Here is a 20,080-nt window from a genome sequence, read left to right on the forward strand (position 1 = left end):
TATTAAAATTGGTTGGCCAACTGCCAGTAGGTATACCTAAACTAAAAACAAACTAAACGTTCCAGGGCTACATTTGGTAATACGGGCGAAATAATGAAAAGAGTGATGTTTGGTAGGTTCCAACTTCTATAAAGCCTTACAGGAGCTATAAATTCATCTGATAAGTTTTATAGAAGCAAAATTATTAGTCGAGGTGATATCTTTCCTATTTTTAGTAGATTTTTCAAATCCAAAACAACGATTTTGCTTCTATAAAGCATTATAGAAGGTGCAATAAGCATTTCGTAAAAAAAATATCTGTGGTAAACAGATAGCAGTTGTAAGTTTTTTTCCGCAAAAACAATGGGCTGCAACAGCTGTTTTGCGAGAAAAAAAATTTTGGTGAATAAAAATTTTTTTTTCGATTTTGGTTTACATAAGAAATGCATTGGTTTTTTTTTTCGCTAGAAGAACTCTATACTTAGCTTAAGCAAAATATGTTTTAAACTATTTTTTAAATATTCTTTTTATTTCTGTAGGCATCCTATAAGCCTCCTGTAGACAAACTTTTATTAGCCTTTAATTTTACTCCATAACAGCGCAGCAGAAATGAAAATAAATCGCCATTTTGTTAGTTTGCATCGTTACAGAAAGTTTATACGAGTAATTGATGATAAGAAGCTTCTCCAAATCAATATAGAAGTAAAATTATTACTTGGTTCTAGTTGTCAAAATCTAAAACGTGGAATGTGTCTTGAGCCTTAGATCTCCGTTTGCAACGTTATAGAAAGTTTATACGAGTAATTGATGATAAGAAGCTTCTCCAAATCAATATAGAAGTAAAATTATTACTTGGTTCTAGTTGTCAAAATCTAAAACGTGGAATGTGTCTTGAGCCTTAGATCTCCGTTTGCAACGTTATAGAAAGTTTATACGAGTAATTGATGATAAGAAGCTTTTCTAAATCAATACAGAAGTAAAATTGATATTTGGGTCTAGTTGTTAAAATCTAGAAAAAAAAAAAAAAAATAGAGACTGGAATGTGTCTTGAGCCTTAAAAGTCTTCAACATAAAAAATGCGGCCGTTGAAAAGTTTGTTATTGTAAGCACGGATATGTGTTTCATGTTCAAGTTCAGCTTAAGAATTAAGAAAACTATACACTTACCAAGTAAAAAAAGTGAGGAGGTCTGGGAAGGAGGTACATTTGCACACACATGGGTCATTCAACCTGAGACACAAAAAAAATATATAGTAGGAAAATTGCTCATGCACACGTTTTCATATATGAACGTGTGTATAGAATACACAGCGTGCCCAAGAAGCACCTTTTTTCTTGCTAGCTTTACGTCTTCTTGTTTTTTTGTTCTTCATCATCATCATCATCCTGATCATCTTTTCCAAAGAGTGTACCTTCGGCGGTAATGCTAATGTTCGTTTTTTTGTAGTTGTTGTTGTTGTATTTTTTGTGTTGATCCTATACTAAGTTGGTTGTACAACTACGACGTTTTTCATCTTCTTTCGTCTATCTGCAAGCAACCATGGCTTAACTTAGACTTGGTCAAAGTCACATAAAAAAAAAAAAATCTAGGACCACTTTTGGCATACGTTTATTCATTTTGGACTGGGATTTTTAAGCTGTTGTTGTTGTTGTTGCTAAGGAAGATGAGATGTACCTTCTATGGGTTAACACACATGATTTAGAAGCAACAACAATATTAACAACAAAAAACTCAGATACAAGTGTGTACTAGCCCAAGATCGAGTATCTTTTGCTATATGTGTGTAACTTTACCATAGAGAGTGAGGATCCCTATCAAAACGCGCGTCTACTTGGAATCACATACCTACTATAAATCCTGTGTAACTTGCAAGAGTTCAAGAGGAACACGCTATAGCGACACAACTTGGACCTCACTTGTTGAAAATTCGTTTTGTTTCTATAGTGGTTGGTGTTTCTGGCTGGTTTTTTCTTGGTGCTGTGATGCAAAGTTATCATCTCCTTGCTTCTTTACAATTTTCTGTATGATTTGTGTTAGTTAAAGTTTTCTACTATTTTTTGTTTGCAAAGAGAGATTAGTTTAGAAATATGCTGATGTTTTTACAACTGCTCCTGGGTAAAGGTTTAATGATAGGATGATTATGTAATATTTTACTAACTTGGTTTCATATTTTCTTTAAAGCTTTTTTTATTCAAATTGTATGATCAAAATGATTAATTTATTTATTTTTTTTTTTTTTTAATTTCAGCTCCAGTTCAAGAATCTCATGATCTACAAAAATACTCAGGTAAGTTGGCTTTAACTAGCATAAAAGAAATGTACCCGTCTCAATCAGTAAAATATTTCTATTAAATAATTAAGAATAATGAGTTTTTATCCCACGTTGGGCGCCATTTACTTGCAAAAAAAAATGTGCAGCATCTGTAAAGTAGTTGCAAGCTAGCAAAATAAAAAAAAATTTGACACCCCATGGAAGAGACCTAGTGACAAACAATTTTTAAACATTCTTGTCTGCGAGGCATTCATTTTCAAGCGATTGGAGTTATACTTCTCACTCACAGAAATTTAATTGTATCAAGCCCTTTTTTTCGTGAACATGCGGCTTAAAATTTAACAGTTTCACACATTAATAAATACACATGTAGCAGCTGAGTTGAAAGCACATGTACCAGCTGGGTTAAATCAAAAAGTAAGTTTTAACCCTGATCAAAACACCAGAAAAGAAGTATAACTTCAAAAAATGACTGCCCAGGAAAGCTGTAAAAGAAGCTATTACTTGGGATATTTCAAATTATCTGTTGTTAACAAAGCTGTGTGTTAGTTGAATTGTTCTACTGCTTCAACCTGATTTTCTGTCATAAAATAAGGCATGCGTTTCTATATCATGTTCAGTGTGAGCACAATTGTCTATAATGTCAGCCAATGAAAATTTAATAGGCAAAGTACACTTTCGGTAGAAAGCTGATGCGGCATGCAGTAGCGAAATATTAGCCATATGTTGTAAAAATAATGTAAGAGCTTTGGCAACGATCAATTTTTAAAACTTTTTTGTAATTGAGAAAATGGATTTGACTGTCAATTGGCTGTCAATGGAAATGTCAATATTCCTAAAGTTCATATGCCAAAGCCTATTTTGGGACCTTACAAAAAATGAAGCCTTCTGTAAAAGAGTGCTGAAAATAAGAAGTCTGTATTAGAAAATTCCACAAAAGCCTAAACAAGATTAATTTTAATGACTTTGTTCAAATACAAAGTATTATTTGGTATTTCTAAACTGCTGAAATCATATGATTTCCGTTATATAAATTATCAAAATTCGACTTCTGAACAGAGTTCTTAGCCTAACAACACTGGTCTGCAAAATTTAACTTTTTTTTGCTCCTTCAAATAATTTTTTCATATTACGAAAGATTAGACTTTTCTGAATCTAAATCTGGTTTCAGAAAAATTCTATCAGGTACCATTTTTGTAAAAATGATTTTTGAAAAATGTGAGTAGTTTCTAAAAAATCACCCTTTTAGATTCATTTCAACTTGTATATAATTAAAACTATATGTCGCATTGAGCTTAAATTTGGAGGACTTATTCTTCATAATATCGATTGACACCAAATATGTTCTTTTACATTCATGTTTACTCATTTTTTAAAATACTGATTGACAAAAAAAGCAGACATCGAAATCCTTCACTTTTTAGTAAATCCTACATGAACAAAAGCACCTTAATTAAGGAAAATGTAAAATATCAATGCCCATTATATTTAAAAAGTCAATTATGTAAAGAAAACCAAAATAAAAACATTAAACAAAGGTTTTACCTGTTTTTTTAATAAACCATTCGATAAACTGCCTTGTAAAGCTTCAGATTTGTTTCTCCTAGAAACAATAGTATACTTTTCTTATTGTTTTTGATGTGCTGAGTTAGAATCCGAAGTCAAAAAAATTCTATCACGTTAATTTTAAGATATTTGCAAAAAAACTACTATATCTCAAAAACCAGAGCTGACCGAAATTTTTTGAATTCGGATTCAAAATCAACACACTAAAGTCCATTAGAAAAATATACTTTTGTTCTAGGGAGAAAGATATATTAATTTTTAGAGATCAGTTTCTTTATGGTAAGATATGCCAAACCTACTAAACTTACTTAAATTAAGATATCTCGGAGAAGAAAAGAGATATTGAGAAGATTGAAATTGAATTTGAAAGAAAAAAATAAGTTCTTTCATAAACCGTACCAGCTTTAATTGAAAAAGATTACATTATGCCAAAATATTTCTTCGAAAACAGCAAAACAATGGGTTTTTGAGATTTTCTAACGGGAATATTTAAAAAACGTGACGTGCTAGGTCAATTCTGACTTCGGATTCGTAGTCAGCATACAAAAATCCTTTAGAAAAGTATAGTTTTATTTAAAGGAGGAATTCATTGCAGACCAGTATTGCCTCTATAAAGCGTTACAAAAGCAAAATAGATCCTGTAAGGCTTTTTAGAAGCAAAATTGTCACAAAATCACAAAACGTGCTTTACATCCGGTATAATTTCATGTTTGTTGCAATATCTGCGAATTTCGAAATTGACACCTGAATAGATGAATAGAAATCTTTGCGCTCAGTAAAAAGTCATCTTAAATAACAAAAATTTTAAAGGTAGTTTGGCTAAATGATTTAAATTTTTTTAAATCAAACCGAATTTTGTTTTCTCATTCTCAGATTATATATGTATTTTACTTATTACATGATCTTTATATTATTACACGGCTTATAATCACAAATTTTAAATTAATATTTATTTAGCAAAACAGTCGTTTATATTCAGTATGTTGTGCATAATATTTAAAATAAATAACCTACGGCTAACCGGCAGGCAGAACCTGCTACAAATCGTTCTTAAAATGCATTATGCATGGTTTAAGTTATAAGAAAAAAAGAAGATAAGAAGTGCAATTTAATGCCTCCATATAGACCACATGTCATGCAAGAACAGACTTAAGGCTATGATCCAAAACATGGTGCTTGTGTACATGGCAAGATGTCTCTAACTGGAAGAACCCATGAAATATAATGCACTTCATGGTTCCTTCTGTTCTGTATAAGAGTAAAATGGGTCCTCCTACAATTCTACTCCTATAACTATTGCATAACGAAGTTTCCTCTGAAGCACAATGACTTCGTCAAGATCTTTCTCCCTCTCTCTCTATCACTGCATGGTATTTTATTCCAATTTGTATTATTTTTATTGTATACCTATCGCAGATCTATTTTGAATGCAATTTATATATGTATAACACTTTGTTGTTGGATTGTTATTATAAGCAGAGACGACAACAACGACGACAGTCATTTGCATGCGACATGATTTCGAACAACCTAATTGGAATGTCATCGAATTTTCGAAATTGATTAATGACATTTCGAACGCCCTTTATTGCTACCCATAAATCAAAGCTTAAAGCGTGTTGTATACCTGCTTATTATTATCCATTTGGTTCGACTTGAAGTTATTTGTGGTTTGGAAGGTAAATTCGTGGTGGGGATTTGTTAAGGGATAACGGTAATAAATCTTTTTTAGGCTACCGATATGTAACCATCGTCCGACCGTGCTTTGTGTAGTTGTTGTAATTAATAATTTGTCATGTTGAATAAATTAAGACGAAAAATGATATAATCAAAGCGAACACATAAATGATTATAATTATTATTAGCTATTTAGTGAGCTGGTCGGGATGGTGCTGGGTATGATTCTTCTTCCTTCCCATGTTCATGTCCATGGTCTAGGCTAGAGGTATTATGAAAGAGAACAGGTAGCAGGTGTTGGGTTGGGTATGGCATGGCGTGTCACTCTCTACGACGACACGACACGTCATAACAACCGGCTGCATAATCAGGCTTGAGATATCAGAAAAATAATGTACATATAGTCACATCGTGTTCAAATAATAATAATATAAGGAGAGGATACGGATATGACGTTGATGCTGTGCGGCACTAACACGAGATGGCGATAGTGATTCTTTCCATCATTGCACGCTTGTCACTAATTGAAATGTGGTCTCCACTAACGTTACGACGACGAGGCACAAGGAGTGCTGAATGGGAGCAGGGAACGATCGATGGTTTTTAATGATAGAGCTGATTATGACGGAGGCGATGGGGATGCTGACATTGTCAACGACGCGGCGGCGGCGGCTATAGCCGCCAGCTTCGGGCGCGGTGTCAATAATCTCATTTATTAATTGGTCATGTGTAATATTATACGTGGCAGTGTTATTAAAGTCAGGACATGTATGACATTATATCATTCTTTCGACTGGGAGTTTTTTTTTTTTTTAAATTCTTTGTGTGAGAGAATGTCGATACAAATATTTAAATATGGGAGTATACGGTATGGGCGGGGAAATGTAGGAATAATTTGCCACAAATTAGATTAGAGATTTGCGAGGAAATTATTGTTGATTATTTAGATTATTTTGTTTGGAATTTCAAAAAAGCAATGGTGTGTTTTTTTATAGGACCACCTAGCAGTTAAGTGCCTATAATGTAAAGGATTTTTTTTTAGAGAGTAGTAACAATGGCAATGGCAACGAACAATATTGCTTCTATAAAGCTTTACAGTAGCTAAATTTCCATATATAAAAAATCTTTATAGAAGCAAAATTTGTTGCGAGTGGACTCCTTAATTAGACTTGAGCTTGCATGGGCTTATGTCAAAAGAATCGCCATAATTTTGCAATTTAAGAAAAGATGATGGAAAAAAACACCCTTTATTTTTTCTCTTTAAAAACTATTCCCCTCAAAGCATTTCTATATTTTTTATACCAAACGTGTTTGTTTAAAAATTTCAGAAGGATGTTATTACAACTACAACCATTACAGTGAAGGTGATAGAATACTAACAAATGAACCATGTCTGAATTGTACGTGCCACAACAAAATGCTCATGTGCTACCTGCGAGTTTGTCCATTCACAAAACCAATCGGTCATGATTGTACAGTTGAAAAACGTGAAGATCAATGTTGTCCAATTGTTACATGTCCTGAAGGTAAAAAACTTAAAGTCTTCAAAGCTAAAAATCTGTATTAACCTATGAAAAATTAAAAGTCCCAGTAGATATTGCACATCATAGTCATCAATTGACAACAAGTGCACCAGGAACAGAATTAAGCATACCCGAGAAATACGGATGCAGTATTGATAACAAATTTTACGTTGAAGGAGCTCAAGTACCATCGAATCCAAATAAACCATGCGAACTGTGTTATTGCATTAGAAATCGTACTTCATGTCTTATGCAAGAATGTACTTTACATATTGATGGATGTCAACCAATTTACAATAAAGGATCATGTTGCCCGGTCAGATATAATTGCGGTAAGGAATTTAACAAGCTCGTTGAACCCTATTCCAATACTCATACTTTTTTTTTTTTTGTTCTTACAGATCATGAAAATGAACTTTTGGAAATTGAAGATTTCTCAACAACAACAACAACTATCCGGCCAACCGAAGGATACTTGCTGCCATCAACAACCAGCCCATCTGTCACAACCGATTGTGTTCACAACAATGAAGTTTATGCTGATGGAGCCTCGATTACCGGCAAAAACTCATGCGAACATTGTTACTGTATGCGTGGTGATATTGTTTGTGCTGTTCAAGAATGCGAAATGCCAACATTGGAATCTGGAGCCAAAACTTGCCGTGCTCTACCACCAGCTGCTGGAGAATGTTGCCCCAGCAATTATGTATGTGATGATGACAGCGTTAGTGTAACAACCGAAGGAGGATTAATGACTGAAGATATAGCAACAACTATTACACCAATAGTTCAGAGTAATCTTCATGATTCTGTATCACAAGAAGATGTACAATTGCAAGAACATATTGACGATAAGATTGCAGTTACCGAATTGCCAAGTGAAGACACTGAAGAACAAACAGTTCAAAGTGGTCAGAAGGATGAAATTGTTCCAACAACTAGCTTACCAATTGCTGGTGATGTTGCAGAACCAAGCGAAGAAGAAGAAGTAGAAGATAAGGTATCAGAAGTTGAAGAAGAAGAGAAACCACATTTGACTTCAACCATATCAGCTATCAAAGAGACTAGTTTCGAAACGACACAGTCACCAATCGAACATAGCACAACTCATAAGACTGAAGAAGTAGAAGAAGAAGGTATTGAATCTAGTCATAAGGACAAAGAAGATCAATCAACACAAGCACCAATTGAAGATGAAATTATTAATGTAGAAAAGGAAGAAGAAGAAGACTCTACAAAGGATACAACAACTGTTTCGCCAGTTGTAGGTGATATACAGAGCACAGAAGATGAAGAAGTATCTTCACCAGTTGAAAAAACTACAGCTAGTTCAATAGTTGATGAAGATCATAAGGAAGAAGACGAAGTTACATCAGTGCCATCGAAAGAAAACGAAGATAAGCCAGTAGAAGATGAAAGCACTGCATCAACAGTTGAAATTACCAAACCCGAATCACAACCTGAAGATGTCTTAGCAACAACATTAGGTTCAGTTGAAGAATCTGAAGATATGGATAAGAAATCAGTAACTGAAGCTTCACCATCGGGTGAAACTGCTTCACAAACATCCATGCCATCGAAGACGGACATTAAACCTGAAGAAACTTTGCCCGAAGAAGATTCCGAAAAGGTTGACGTAACGACTGCATTACCAGAATTAGAATCTGAAAATGTATCTTCATCAACATTGGCCCCAGTTAAGGAATCTGAGGATGTGGAAAGTACATCAGTCGACAGTCAATCAGATTCATCAACATCTGCTCCATCAAAGGAAAATATTAAACCTGAAGAAACATCATCCGAAAGTGGAGACTTTTCTGAAGAATCTACACCAAGCCAAGGAGGAGAAATTCAAGATAAGATTGATGAAGATGTTTCAGAACCTTCTTCGGCAATTCCTTCAAGTTCTCCAACATACGAAATGATTACTGAAGGTGATAATGGAGACATTAGTATGCCAGAAATTGGAGACCACAAGACCGAATCTGATTTGCCAAAGAAGAAACCAAAGGATGAATTAGAGTCAGTTGAAGATATGAACATTCCATCAGATGTTACAAAGGACGAACTTCCACAAGGTTCAAGTGATGCTACTACTGTTTATCCAGCTTCTGATAAGTTAGATGAAGAAACTTCATCATCAAAACCATCAGAAGAATCGATTGAAGATAAGCTAACAACCGTTAAGCCCAAAACAGATGAAACTACTCAAGCCACAACTGAAGACAAACCCGTTCTTGAAGAAGACGAAATTCCAGCTGTTGTTGAAGAAATTACAGGAACATCCAGCAAACCATTTTCTGGAGATATTTCTGACGAAATTGATACATCTTCACAAACAACCGCACTTCCAATTGAAGATGAGGTTAAGGAAAGTCAAGATGAGAAGGATGAACAACTATCTACCGAAGCAGCAATTACAGAGAAACAGAAAACAACAACTGGTCGACCAATTAGAATTCATATTGCCGATGAAGAAGAAGAATCTGCAGAAATTACAACAAAGGCTACAGAAAAAGATGAGTCTTCAACTTCTGTACATTCTGATGTTGATTCAATTCCATCAGTTACAGAGAAAGAAGAAGACATGGAAATCTCCACATCATCTTCACCAACTGCTATTGATTCTGAAAAACCAAGTGTTGAAGATGTGCAAATTAAGGATGAACAAGATACAACAGTGAAATCACCATCATCTGCTGATGAAAGTGAAGATGCTAAACCAGAAAAGGAATCTGAAGAATCATCAACGCCGGAAGATGAAGTTTCTGAATCAGTAACCATTGCTACATTAGGTTCTAAGGCACCTGAAACTGAAGACAAAGAAAGTGAAGATAAACCAGAAAGTGATGTAGGAGATTCAACAACTGCAATTCCATCTGTTGATGAATCAGAAGAACCACATTTCGGAGAGGGACAAGACGTTGTACAACCAGAACACAAAATTGAATTGACTACTATTGCCCCTGAAGCAGATATTTCTGAAGAAGAACAAAAGAAGAAACCTGAACAAACTTTGACTGATTCAACAACTAAACAACCTGAAGATGAAGAATCAATTGCCGAAGAAGATGTAACAAAGAGTAAGCCTGTATACGATGCTACTGAAAAACCTGCTGTTATTGAATCTGAACCAACAAGTGTTGAAGAAGATAGTGAGAAGCAGAAACCAGAAGAAGCTATTGATTCAACGACCATTTCTTCAGAATCTAAACCTGAAATTCCAAGCATTGAAGAAGATGTCAAACCAGAACTTGGCGCAAGTGATCAAATAACTACTGTTAGTCCTGCCGTTAGTGAATCTGAAGTCTCAAGCGCTGAAGAAGCAGTTACTAAAACTTCGGAAGATCAAATTTCAAAGGCAACAACAGTATCTTCAGTATCAGCAGAAGATAAAATTAGTGAAAAAGAACCAAGCGTTGAAGAAACAGCGGCCACAGTTAGTGAGAAGGAACCAACTATTGAAGAAAAAGCCACCACACCTTCATCCGTTGAAGATTCTTCTGTTGTCACTCAACAAAGTGAAATTGAGAAGCAACCAGAACAAGGCATTTCTGAAGCAACAACTTCCGTTCCATCAATTGTTGATGAATCAGAAACTTCCCAAAAAGAAGAAGGCGAAGAACACAAAGAAAAACCAACTATTTCTGAGGGTGAAACATCTTCTTCTGATGATTCAACCACAGTTGCTCCTTCTGTTGATATTTCAGATGAAGAAGTGAAGAAGGATGAAGTATCTGGTGATTTGACAACTGTATCTTCAATAACTTCTGATGAAGAAATCAAAAAACAACCAGAACAAGGTATTGAAGACTCTGCAACTACGACTCCTGAAATTTCAACTGCTAGTGATGAAGAGATAAAAATACAACAACAAACAACTATCAAACCTCTTCTAGACACTGGATCTTCAATTACTGAAAAGGAAGATATTCCAAGTGAAGAGGACTTATCAACCCGTGCACCATCAACAGCAACAGATACTCAACCTGGTCTAGTTTCTGATGAAAAAGAAGATTCTACGACTTCTGTTCCCAGCAAAGAAATTGTTGAAGAACAAGAAACAATCGATCTTCAAACAACTGCTTCACCCATTGAACATACCGATAAGGAATCTTCTGAACCAATCGACACATCTGAGGGTGATAGCGGAATTCCTCTGCATGATATTATTCCAGCGGCTATTCCTGGAGAAGGCGATTGCTTAGCAAATGGTAAAACATTCTCAAACAATGCATCAATTCCAACAGCTAGCGAATGTGAACTTTCGTGTACTTGTGTGAATAGTATCGTTGTTTGTCAACGAGTTCCATGTTATGAACCACCAACACCAAACAATTGTGTCTTGGATGAGGCTAGCACTGACAAATGTTGTCCACAGTATATTTGTGGTATTGACAGTTTTGCACCAGGTCAAGGACCAACTACTCCTGAAGAAATTGAAGATGGAGAAATTCAATTCACTACATTGGCGCCAACAAAGAAATATCCTGAAATTTCTACAGAATCGGTAGAGTTGACACAAAAACCAGAAATTGAAGATGAACCAATCAGTCAAACTGAATCTTCCAAGACTGAAATTCCAGCAACTTCTGATGAAAGTACAACACCTTCGTCTGTTTACTTTGAACAACCAATTGTGACTCCACAAGAACCTATGTCTCATGTCAAGGCCGATGAAGCATCAACTGAACAAGCTGGTGAAGACATATATGCTGAAGATTCAACAACAACTAAACAACCAATTACTGCTAAACCAACAAAGCAAGTCACTGGTGATATTGAAGAAGAGCCCATTGAAGTCACTTCGTCGATACCAGAATATGGTGCTTCATCAAAGAAACCTGAAGCCATTGACGAAGAAGATCAAATTGCTACCGCTGCTCCAACTCACGAAGAACATCCATCTACTTCAGGTCCAGTTGACAAGAAGCCTGAAGAAGAAATTGTTGCTGAAGAAGACCAAACTGCTACAGCTGCTCCAACGCACGAAGAACATCCATCTTCTTCAGGTCCGGTTGACAAGAAGCCTGAAGAAGAAATTATTGCTGGAGAAGAAACCGTTACTAAGTCTCCTATTAGTATGGATGTTTCTGAAACTGCTGCAGTTACTGAAGATAATCTTGAGAAGGATGTCACAACTGTTCAACCTATTAAGTCTGAACCAAGCACCGAAGCACCATCAGTCCCAGCAGTTACTCAGACAGACGATTCAGCACAAAGTGAAGAAACAACTGAAATTTCTGAAGAAAGTTCTAACGAATCAGGAGAAGAAACTGATTCTGAAGAAATTACTAAATCTCCAATTAAGGAAGTCGATGAAGAAAAAGAAGAAGTAGAAAAAACTACTACATCTAAACCTTTAGTATCGGAACATGTAGGTGATATCGAACCTATTGATGAAAGTACAAACATTCCAGAAATTGATATGGTTAAACCAGAAATGCCTGAAGATCTTTCACATACCAAGGTTGAAGATGAAGGTCCATCACCACCACATAAAGAAGAAGCTACAAAACCAATTGAAGAAAGTGAAGATGCTGGAGAGAAAATCTCCACAACCACTTCTAGCACATTTAAAGAGAAACCATCGAAACCAATTGACTCTGGAGAATCTGAAGAAGATCAAGGAAGTGAAGAAGCTATTGAGAAAGTTTCTACCACTACTGCTAGTACTATTAAAGAGAAACCTATCAAACCTACCGACTCTGAAGAATCTGAAGAAAACCAAGAAAGTGAAGAAGCTATTGATAAAATTATCACAACTCCTGCTACTACTGTTCTTACACGTGTTGAACCAATTGAAGACGATTTACATAAGGTTGAAATTTCTGACAAAAAAGATGATGAGATCACATCTTCAGAATCTCCAGAACAACAAGAACCAATTGAAGATCATTTGGCTCCAAATGAAGACAAACCTATTTCTTCAACAATCAAACCAGAAGAAGAATCAGATTCAGAAACAGCCACTGAAACGAAGAAAGATACAATTGATTCTCAAACAAGTTCTCCTGTACCAGTTTCGGGTGATGAATATCAAACTATTTCTCCTGTTGTTGATGAAGAAAAACCAATCATTCCAACAAAGGAAGATGAAGATAAGGAAGATATAACACCTTCCACAAGTATTCCATCTATTGAAGAGAATATTATTGAAGGAAGTGGTGCTGATATATCAGAAGAAGATAAACAAGACAAGAAAACCGATGTGGTTAGTTCAACCATTACTCCAATTGCTGACCAAACTCTTGCCCCAGTTTCAAGTGATGAAAACGTTCATATTCCAAGTCATACTAGTGTCCCAGAATCTGATGATCATACACCTAGGGCTGACTATGAACAAGATATTAAGAAGGACGAAATTCCTAGTCAGACCAGTGCTCCAACAATTGAAGAACAATCAACTGAAAGAAGTGAAGACAAACCTGATATTGAAGAAGATAAGGTTACTAGTCAAACCAGTGTTCCAGATTTAGAAGAAGACAATAAGAATGATGTAACTTCAGCTACACCCGTTGAAGATGGAAGTGGTGCACCAATTACAGATAGCAAACCTAGTGTTGGAGAGGAAGAGATTGTTAGTCAAACCAGTGCTCCAGTTATCGATGCCACTATCTCGCCAACAGTTGAAGAAGATTCAGTTGAAGGAAGCGGTTCACCTATCTCAGAAGACAAAACTGATGTTGAAAAGGGTGAGCTTCCAACTATCCAACCTGCTACTTCAGATTCCGACGAAGAAATCAAGATTGATGTAACCACCTCTACCCCAGTCGAAGAGGGAAGTGGTGCACCAGTATCTGAAGACAAACCTGAAGATCAGAATGAGATTATTAGCCAGACCAGTGCTCCAGCTGTCGACAAACCTATTTCCCCAACTGAAGAAGAAGAAGATTCTGTTGAAGGAAGTGGTGCACCAGTATCTGAAGACAAACCAACTGTTGAACAGGATGAGATTGTTAGTCAGACCAGTGCTCCAGCTGTTGACACACCTATTTCCCCAATTGAAGGAAGTGGTGCACCAGTATCTGAAGACAAACCTGAAGATCAGGATGAGATTATTAGCCAGACCAGTGCTCCAGCTGTCGACAAACCTATTTCCCCAATTGAAGAAGAAGATTCTGTTGAGGGAAGTGGTGCACCAGTATCTGAAGACAAACCAACTGTTGAACAGGAAGAGATTGTTAGTCAGACCAGTGCTCCAGCTGTTTCTCCAATTGAAGAAGAAGATTCCGTTGAAGGAAGTGGTGCACCGGTAGCTGAAGACAAACCATCTGTTGATCAGGATGAGATTATTAGCCAAACCAGTGCTCCAGCTGTCGACACACCTATTTCCCCAACTGAAGAAGAACATTCAGTTGAAGGAAGTGGCGCACCAATTTCTGAAGCCAAACCTGGTGTTGAACAAGATGAGATCGTTAGTCAAACCACTAGTGCTCCAGCTATAGAAAAACTACCGTCAACTTCACAACCAGAAGAAGAAGATAAAATTGATGTAACTTCTTCACCAACGAGTGAAGATCTTCCAAGCTCTGAAGAAGATATTGCAAACAAAGAAAAGCCAGAAAGTCAGACAACTGCTCCAATAAGTGAAGAAGAACTAATAACTCTTTCTCCAGTATCTGAAGATGAATCTTCATCCATTGTCCCATCTACTGTTGCTCCAATTCTTGCTCCTAACCAAACTAAATCACCAATTGCTATTGTCCCATCTTCAGAAGAAGAAGGAACAGATGAAGAACAAACTAGCAGTACTTTAGTACCTGTGAGTGGTTTAGATGTCAAACCAACAACTGAAAAAGCCCCACATGAAGATGAAACAACATCTGCAGAAGAAGAAATTGTTTCTGGAACCGTTGCTTCAAATGCTGAAGATAAATATGAAGAAACCGAACTTCCTGAAGATAAAACACCATCTGTTTTGATTGAAGAAAACGAAGTGGAAATTGATTTCACAACTCTTTCTACTGTTACCAAAGCTCCAGCTGGATCTATTCCAACTAAAGAAATTGAAGCAAGTGAAGATAATGTTGATGTTACAGAAGCTCCTTCAAAGGAATCTTCAGGTGAAGACAATTTGGGTGCTACAGAAAGTTCTGCAACTTCAGTTCCAGTTAAAACTATCGATGAAGACAAGGAAATCACTGAAGAAGATGCAACAAGTTCAACCGATATTCCCACCAAAATCATTGATGAAGAAGGTGATAGTTTGGATACCACTAAGCTTCCATCCAGTTCAACTCCTTCGGCAGCAACTGAGAGCATTGATGAAGCTACAAAACAACCCCAAACTTCTGACGAGTCTTCTTCAGTTGAAGGTGACGCTGTATCTTCTGTTACTGTGTCTTCATCTACTTCAGATGAAGAAGTTATTCCTCAGACTGAAGCACCAAGTAAATCTGATGTCGTACCTTCTGATGAAAAATTACCAATTGCCCACACTGATGAAGATAGCTCAGATGAAGAACAACACACTGACAAAACTCTTCTTCCAACTGAAACTGCTGTGCCAGTGAGTGGAACTGAAAGTCCCTCAGTTGGATCTGAAATTGAAGATTCTGATAGTGAAGACAAATTAGGCCAAACCGTTACTAAAAAACCAGAGTTAGTGAGTGAAGAAAGTTCTACTAAACCATCAAAGGATGAAAGTGAAAGCTCAGATGCAACTGTAATGCCTGAAACCATTTCAAGCCATGAAACCATGCCACATCAAAGTAAACCAGAATCTGATGATCAAATTTTGATTGAAGACGTTGCAACTGTTAAACCTTTATCTGATGTGATTCCAGATCAAACTGAAAGTTCTGTTGATGAAAAGAAACCTTCTCAAACAACCCAAACTCCAGCTGTGGTTGATAAAACCGAATCTGATGAAAAACCAGAATCAGTTGAAGAAGAATCGACTGAAGACAATGATAGCAAAACACCCAAGCCAGCTGTTGAACCTTCTGTTTCATCTGAGGAAGATGTATCATCTGAAGACAATAAACCAGAAGATATTAAACCAATTGCTCAAACCGAAAGTCCCAGCACAGAGACAGTTGAGAAAGAAATTTCATCAAGTAAACCAATTGAAGATCAAACCGAAAAGATTGCACCTGCAACAGAATCTGAAGAAGAAGAAGAAATTAGTACTGGAAAACCTGCTGAAGAAATTATTCCAACAAAATCTGATGAACAAGATGTTGTTAAAGTTTCTTCAACTGTTGCTTCAGTTGATGAACAACCTACAACATTATCTTCAATTGATGTACATCCTGATTCTGAGCAAAGTTCTTCTACAGACAAATCTGAAGAAGAAGAAAAGGAACATACTGAAGCACCAAAAGAAGATAATAAGGTTCAAACTGTTGGCGAATTCGTAACAGAACGTGCTGAAGATGCAACAACTGCACTTCCAATCGTTATCGAAGATAAGGAATCAATCCCAGAACAACCAATTTCACCGCAATTGCCCGAAACAGTAACGTCATTACCTGAAGATGAAGAAAAGGAAAAACCTGAAGCACCAGTTGTGACCGAAGCACCCGCATCTGAAGAAACTGAAGATCAAACACAGGTTCCCGAAGTTCCACCACAAGTTGTTGTTGCAGAAGATGCCAAACCAGAAGTTCAGAGTTCAACAGAGGAATCCGAAGAAAAAACCCAAGCACCTGAAATTACATCCGATATTTCAGAAGAAGATCATAAACCTCTTGTTCCCGAAACAAGTTCAGAAAGTTCAGACGAAAAGACACCTGCTCCTGAAACTCAAACAGAAATCACAGAAGAAGATCATAAGCAACATGTTCAGCCAACTGAAGGTGCAATTGCAAGTTCGTCAACCGACAAACCAATTGTACCAACAATTGAAGACAAAATTGACTCAGATATTCCCAAACCAATTGACACAGATGAACAACCTATTTCGGAAGAACAAGAGACTCCCTTACCAACAACCGTTCACCCATTATTCCCACACATCGAACACGATCGCACAACTTCTGCTCCTGATCAGCTTAATGCCACTGACAAAATTGACCATAAAATCCCTGAACTACCATCATCTGCTCCAACAACAGAACAACCAACAACATCACAAGCAATCACAAATGCACCAACATCACACTACCAACCACCTGGCTATGGACAAGTTCCACCCGCATATCCATCATATGCCGAAGATGAATACACTGATGAAGATGAAACAGAAGTCTTTGGACCTGGTACATGCCGATATGGTGGAAAATTATTCGTTTCAGCACAACAAATACCACGTGATGATCCATGTGATTTCTGTTTCTGTTTCCGAAGTGATATTATTTGCTTGCAACAATCATGCCCGCCACCAATATCGGGATGTCATGAGGAACCTATAAGTGGATTCTGTTGTCCACGTTATGAGTGCCCGGTGTCAATGGCAACAACACTTAATATAACAACAAGTACAACAACAACTAGCACAACGTTACCGCCTCATTTCTTACATCATGCGTATAGGGGAGCGGCAGCAAAGAATGGATGCCATATTAGTGGAAAGTCATATAAGGTGGGCGATAAAATCGACTCAGCCAGTGGACCATGCATGCACTGCACGTAAGTACTTTTTTAAAGAAGTTTTTCTTGTTTAAGATAAGTAATCAAACTCAAGCGTTGGGCGCCATTTCTGTTGAGCAATTACTATTCCATTGCAAGTTATCCTTATCTGGGACTATAGCTGTACTACGAGCGTTGAAATAGTTTGTGCATTCAATTTTTTTGTCAGCTACTTGAATTTTCAAGAAGAACATTACAAAAATCCTACTCAAAGTGTTTCACGTCGGGCGCCACTTTTCAATGAATTTACCCAACTTAATCTAAACCGCAAGGATATCCAGTTTGTCTTGTACCACGTTGGGCGCCACTTTTTGTTGGGTATTGCGCGGCTCAATTTGAAGGATATTCAGACATTTAAAAGCAATAACCATCGATATCCTCTTTAACTCCTATCAAAAGATTGCCAATTTGGTCGACTGCTCAAATGGTACCACATTGGGCACCACTTTTTGTGAGATATTACGCTGATCACTTTTTAAGGATATTTAGACATTAATTTATCCTTTTTTAAATTCTATCAAAATTTCCCTAGAGGACCGCTGAAAGGCTGTCAGTCTTCCTGGTTGACCGCTCAAATGGTTCCACGTTGGGCGCCACTTTTTGTTGAATACTCAACCTCAATTTGTGGGATATTCAGACGTTTAAAAGCAATAACCTTATATATCCTCTTTTAACTCCTATAAAATTCTCCTAAATGACCGCTAGAAGGTTGCCAGTTTGTCTGGTCAACTGCTCAAATGGTACCACGTTGGGCGCCACTTTTTTGTGTATAACTAAGCTATACCCCTCATTGCTTTAATCAGATACATAAAACCAACATCCATCGGTTTCTTCTTTGAATTCCTATGCAATTTTCTTAGTCGAACTTTCAAAAGTCCCACATTGGGCGCCACTTAAAAAAATGTTATTTTACTAACCTTTGATTTAACATACAACATTCTCTATCTTTCTTACAGGTGTGGTGGCGACGGACAAATGAAGTGTGATCCCAAAACATGCTCACCCGAGCCAATGCTACGTCAAATGATTGCTGTTGTTGCGTCACGCCGAAGATGAGGAACTAGCCATTAATTATTTTAATTTTTTTTTAGAAAACAAAGAATAATGCAGCAATATTATATTAAGGTGCCACAACACACAATTAACACCGGTATAAAAAACACAAAAAAGAAAATGTAATACTAAATATCTCAATTCCATAATTATAAGAAACTTAATTTTTAAGAATAAAAAATGCAAACAACAATAATTATTAATTAAATAATAATTGATGAGAATTGAATTGATTTAGAAACAAAAAAAAAAACGAAAAAAAAAAAACATTTTAAAATTTATAAACGAAAAAATGCAACCAACAACAAAAAAAAAACAAAAAATATTGATTGAATTAGAATTTAGTTTATTAAATGTCAGAAGCAACCAGTGATATTGTGCTGTATACATAGTATAGGTGCAATTAATTTAGCTCGCACTTACTTATTACAATTAAAAACAAAAAAAATAATAAATGAAAACAAAAAAGATTACTATAAGTATAATAATAATATTAATTACAATAAATTAAAAAATGTTATTTTTGTAACGTGATTTTTTGTTGCAAATCTAAAAACAATTTTTTATTAAATTGGCAATCAATAAATTACGTTATGAATTTGATTAAATTTATAATTTAAACTAGAATGTTATTAATTTTAAGTTTTTTTTTATGTTTTTTTTTTAATTTTTATTTTTTTTTTTATAATTGTAAATTGTTGCTTCTTCTTCTAGTCTTCTTTGTTTTGTTGTTAGAGCAACAAGTTCTTAAAATACCTAAAGCATTGTCTTCTTTCCTACTACGACCTATAAATTATAAATTAAAAAAAAATGACTTTAGGAGAAGTTTTAAATAAAAAATAAAAAATATTGAAAACAAAAAATTAAAAAAAAAAAAAAAATTGTAGAATAGAACGAAAAAATAAAAATAAAACTTTAATTGTTTACGTGTATCTATTTAATAAATAGATATCCCTAAATGAAATTTAATAATTTGTTTAGTTGAAAAAAAACTATAACTTAATTATAAGTGTATTTAAATTAATATTCATAGTAATTAAAATAAAGAATACAAGATTTAGCATACGCATACATAATGCACATCCTATTGTTCGACTGATTGAAAATCCAATGATAGTTTTTTACTTTTTTACTAAAATACACATAAACACACTTATTAATAAATAATAAAAAAAAACGAAAGCAGCATTCAAACTATACGAACGTGTAAACTGATAGTTAAGAATTTAAAAACATAAAAATTATAATAAAAAAAATGAATGTAAGATGAAAAGATTTTCAGTTACTTGAGCTTAGGATGTTTTTATTTTTTCTTCTCTTTTTTTAATTTTTTTGTTTTCTTTATTATAACGACAAAAAAAAACTTAAAACATTAAAAAAAAAACTTTAGATATAAGATTTATTAAAAAAAATAAATATATATATATTTTATTTA

At 35.5% G+C, this 20,080-nt stretch overlaps 1 protein-coding gene across 1 annotated transcript in view; it reads left to right on the top strand.

Annotated features, from left to right (window-relative positions):
* Positions 1–19,827, top strand: part of LOC129916773 (microtubule-associated protein futsch) — a 79,786-nt gene extending 59,959 nt beyond the window's left edge. Inside the window, exons 3-7 of the mRNA XM_055996909.1 lie at positions 2,228–2,266; positions 6,823–7,020; positions 7,080–7,349; positions 7,419–17,592; positions 18,549–19,827. Coding sequence (XP_055852884.1) covers positions 2,228–2,266; positions 6,823–7,020; positions 7,080–7,349; positions 7,419–17,592; positions 18,549–18,648 — 10,781 coding nt within the window. The 3' untranslated portion in view covers positions 18,649–19,827. The remainder of the gene's footprint in view (positions 1–2,227; positions 2,267–6,822; positions 7,021–7,079; positions 7,350–7,418; positions 17,593–18,548) is intronic.
* Positions 19,828–20,080: the final 253 nt, after the last annotated feature.

Source organism: Episyrphus balteatus, chromosome 3 (assembly GCF_945859705.1).
Source record: "Episyrphus balteatus chromosome 3, idEpiBalt1.1, whole genome shotgun sequence".
Lineage (NCBI taxonomy): Eukaryota > Metazoa > Arthropoda > Insecta > Diptera > Syrphidae > Episyrphus > Episyrphus balteatus.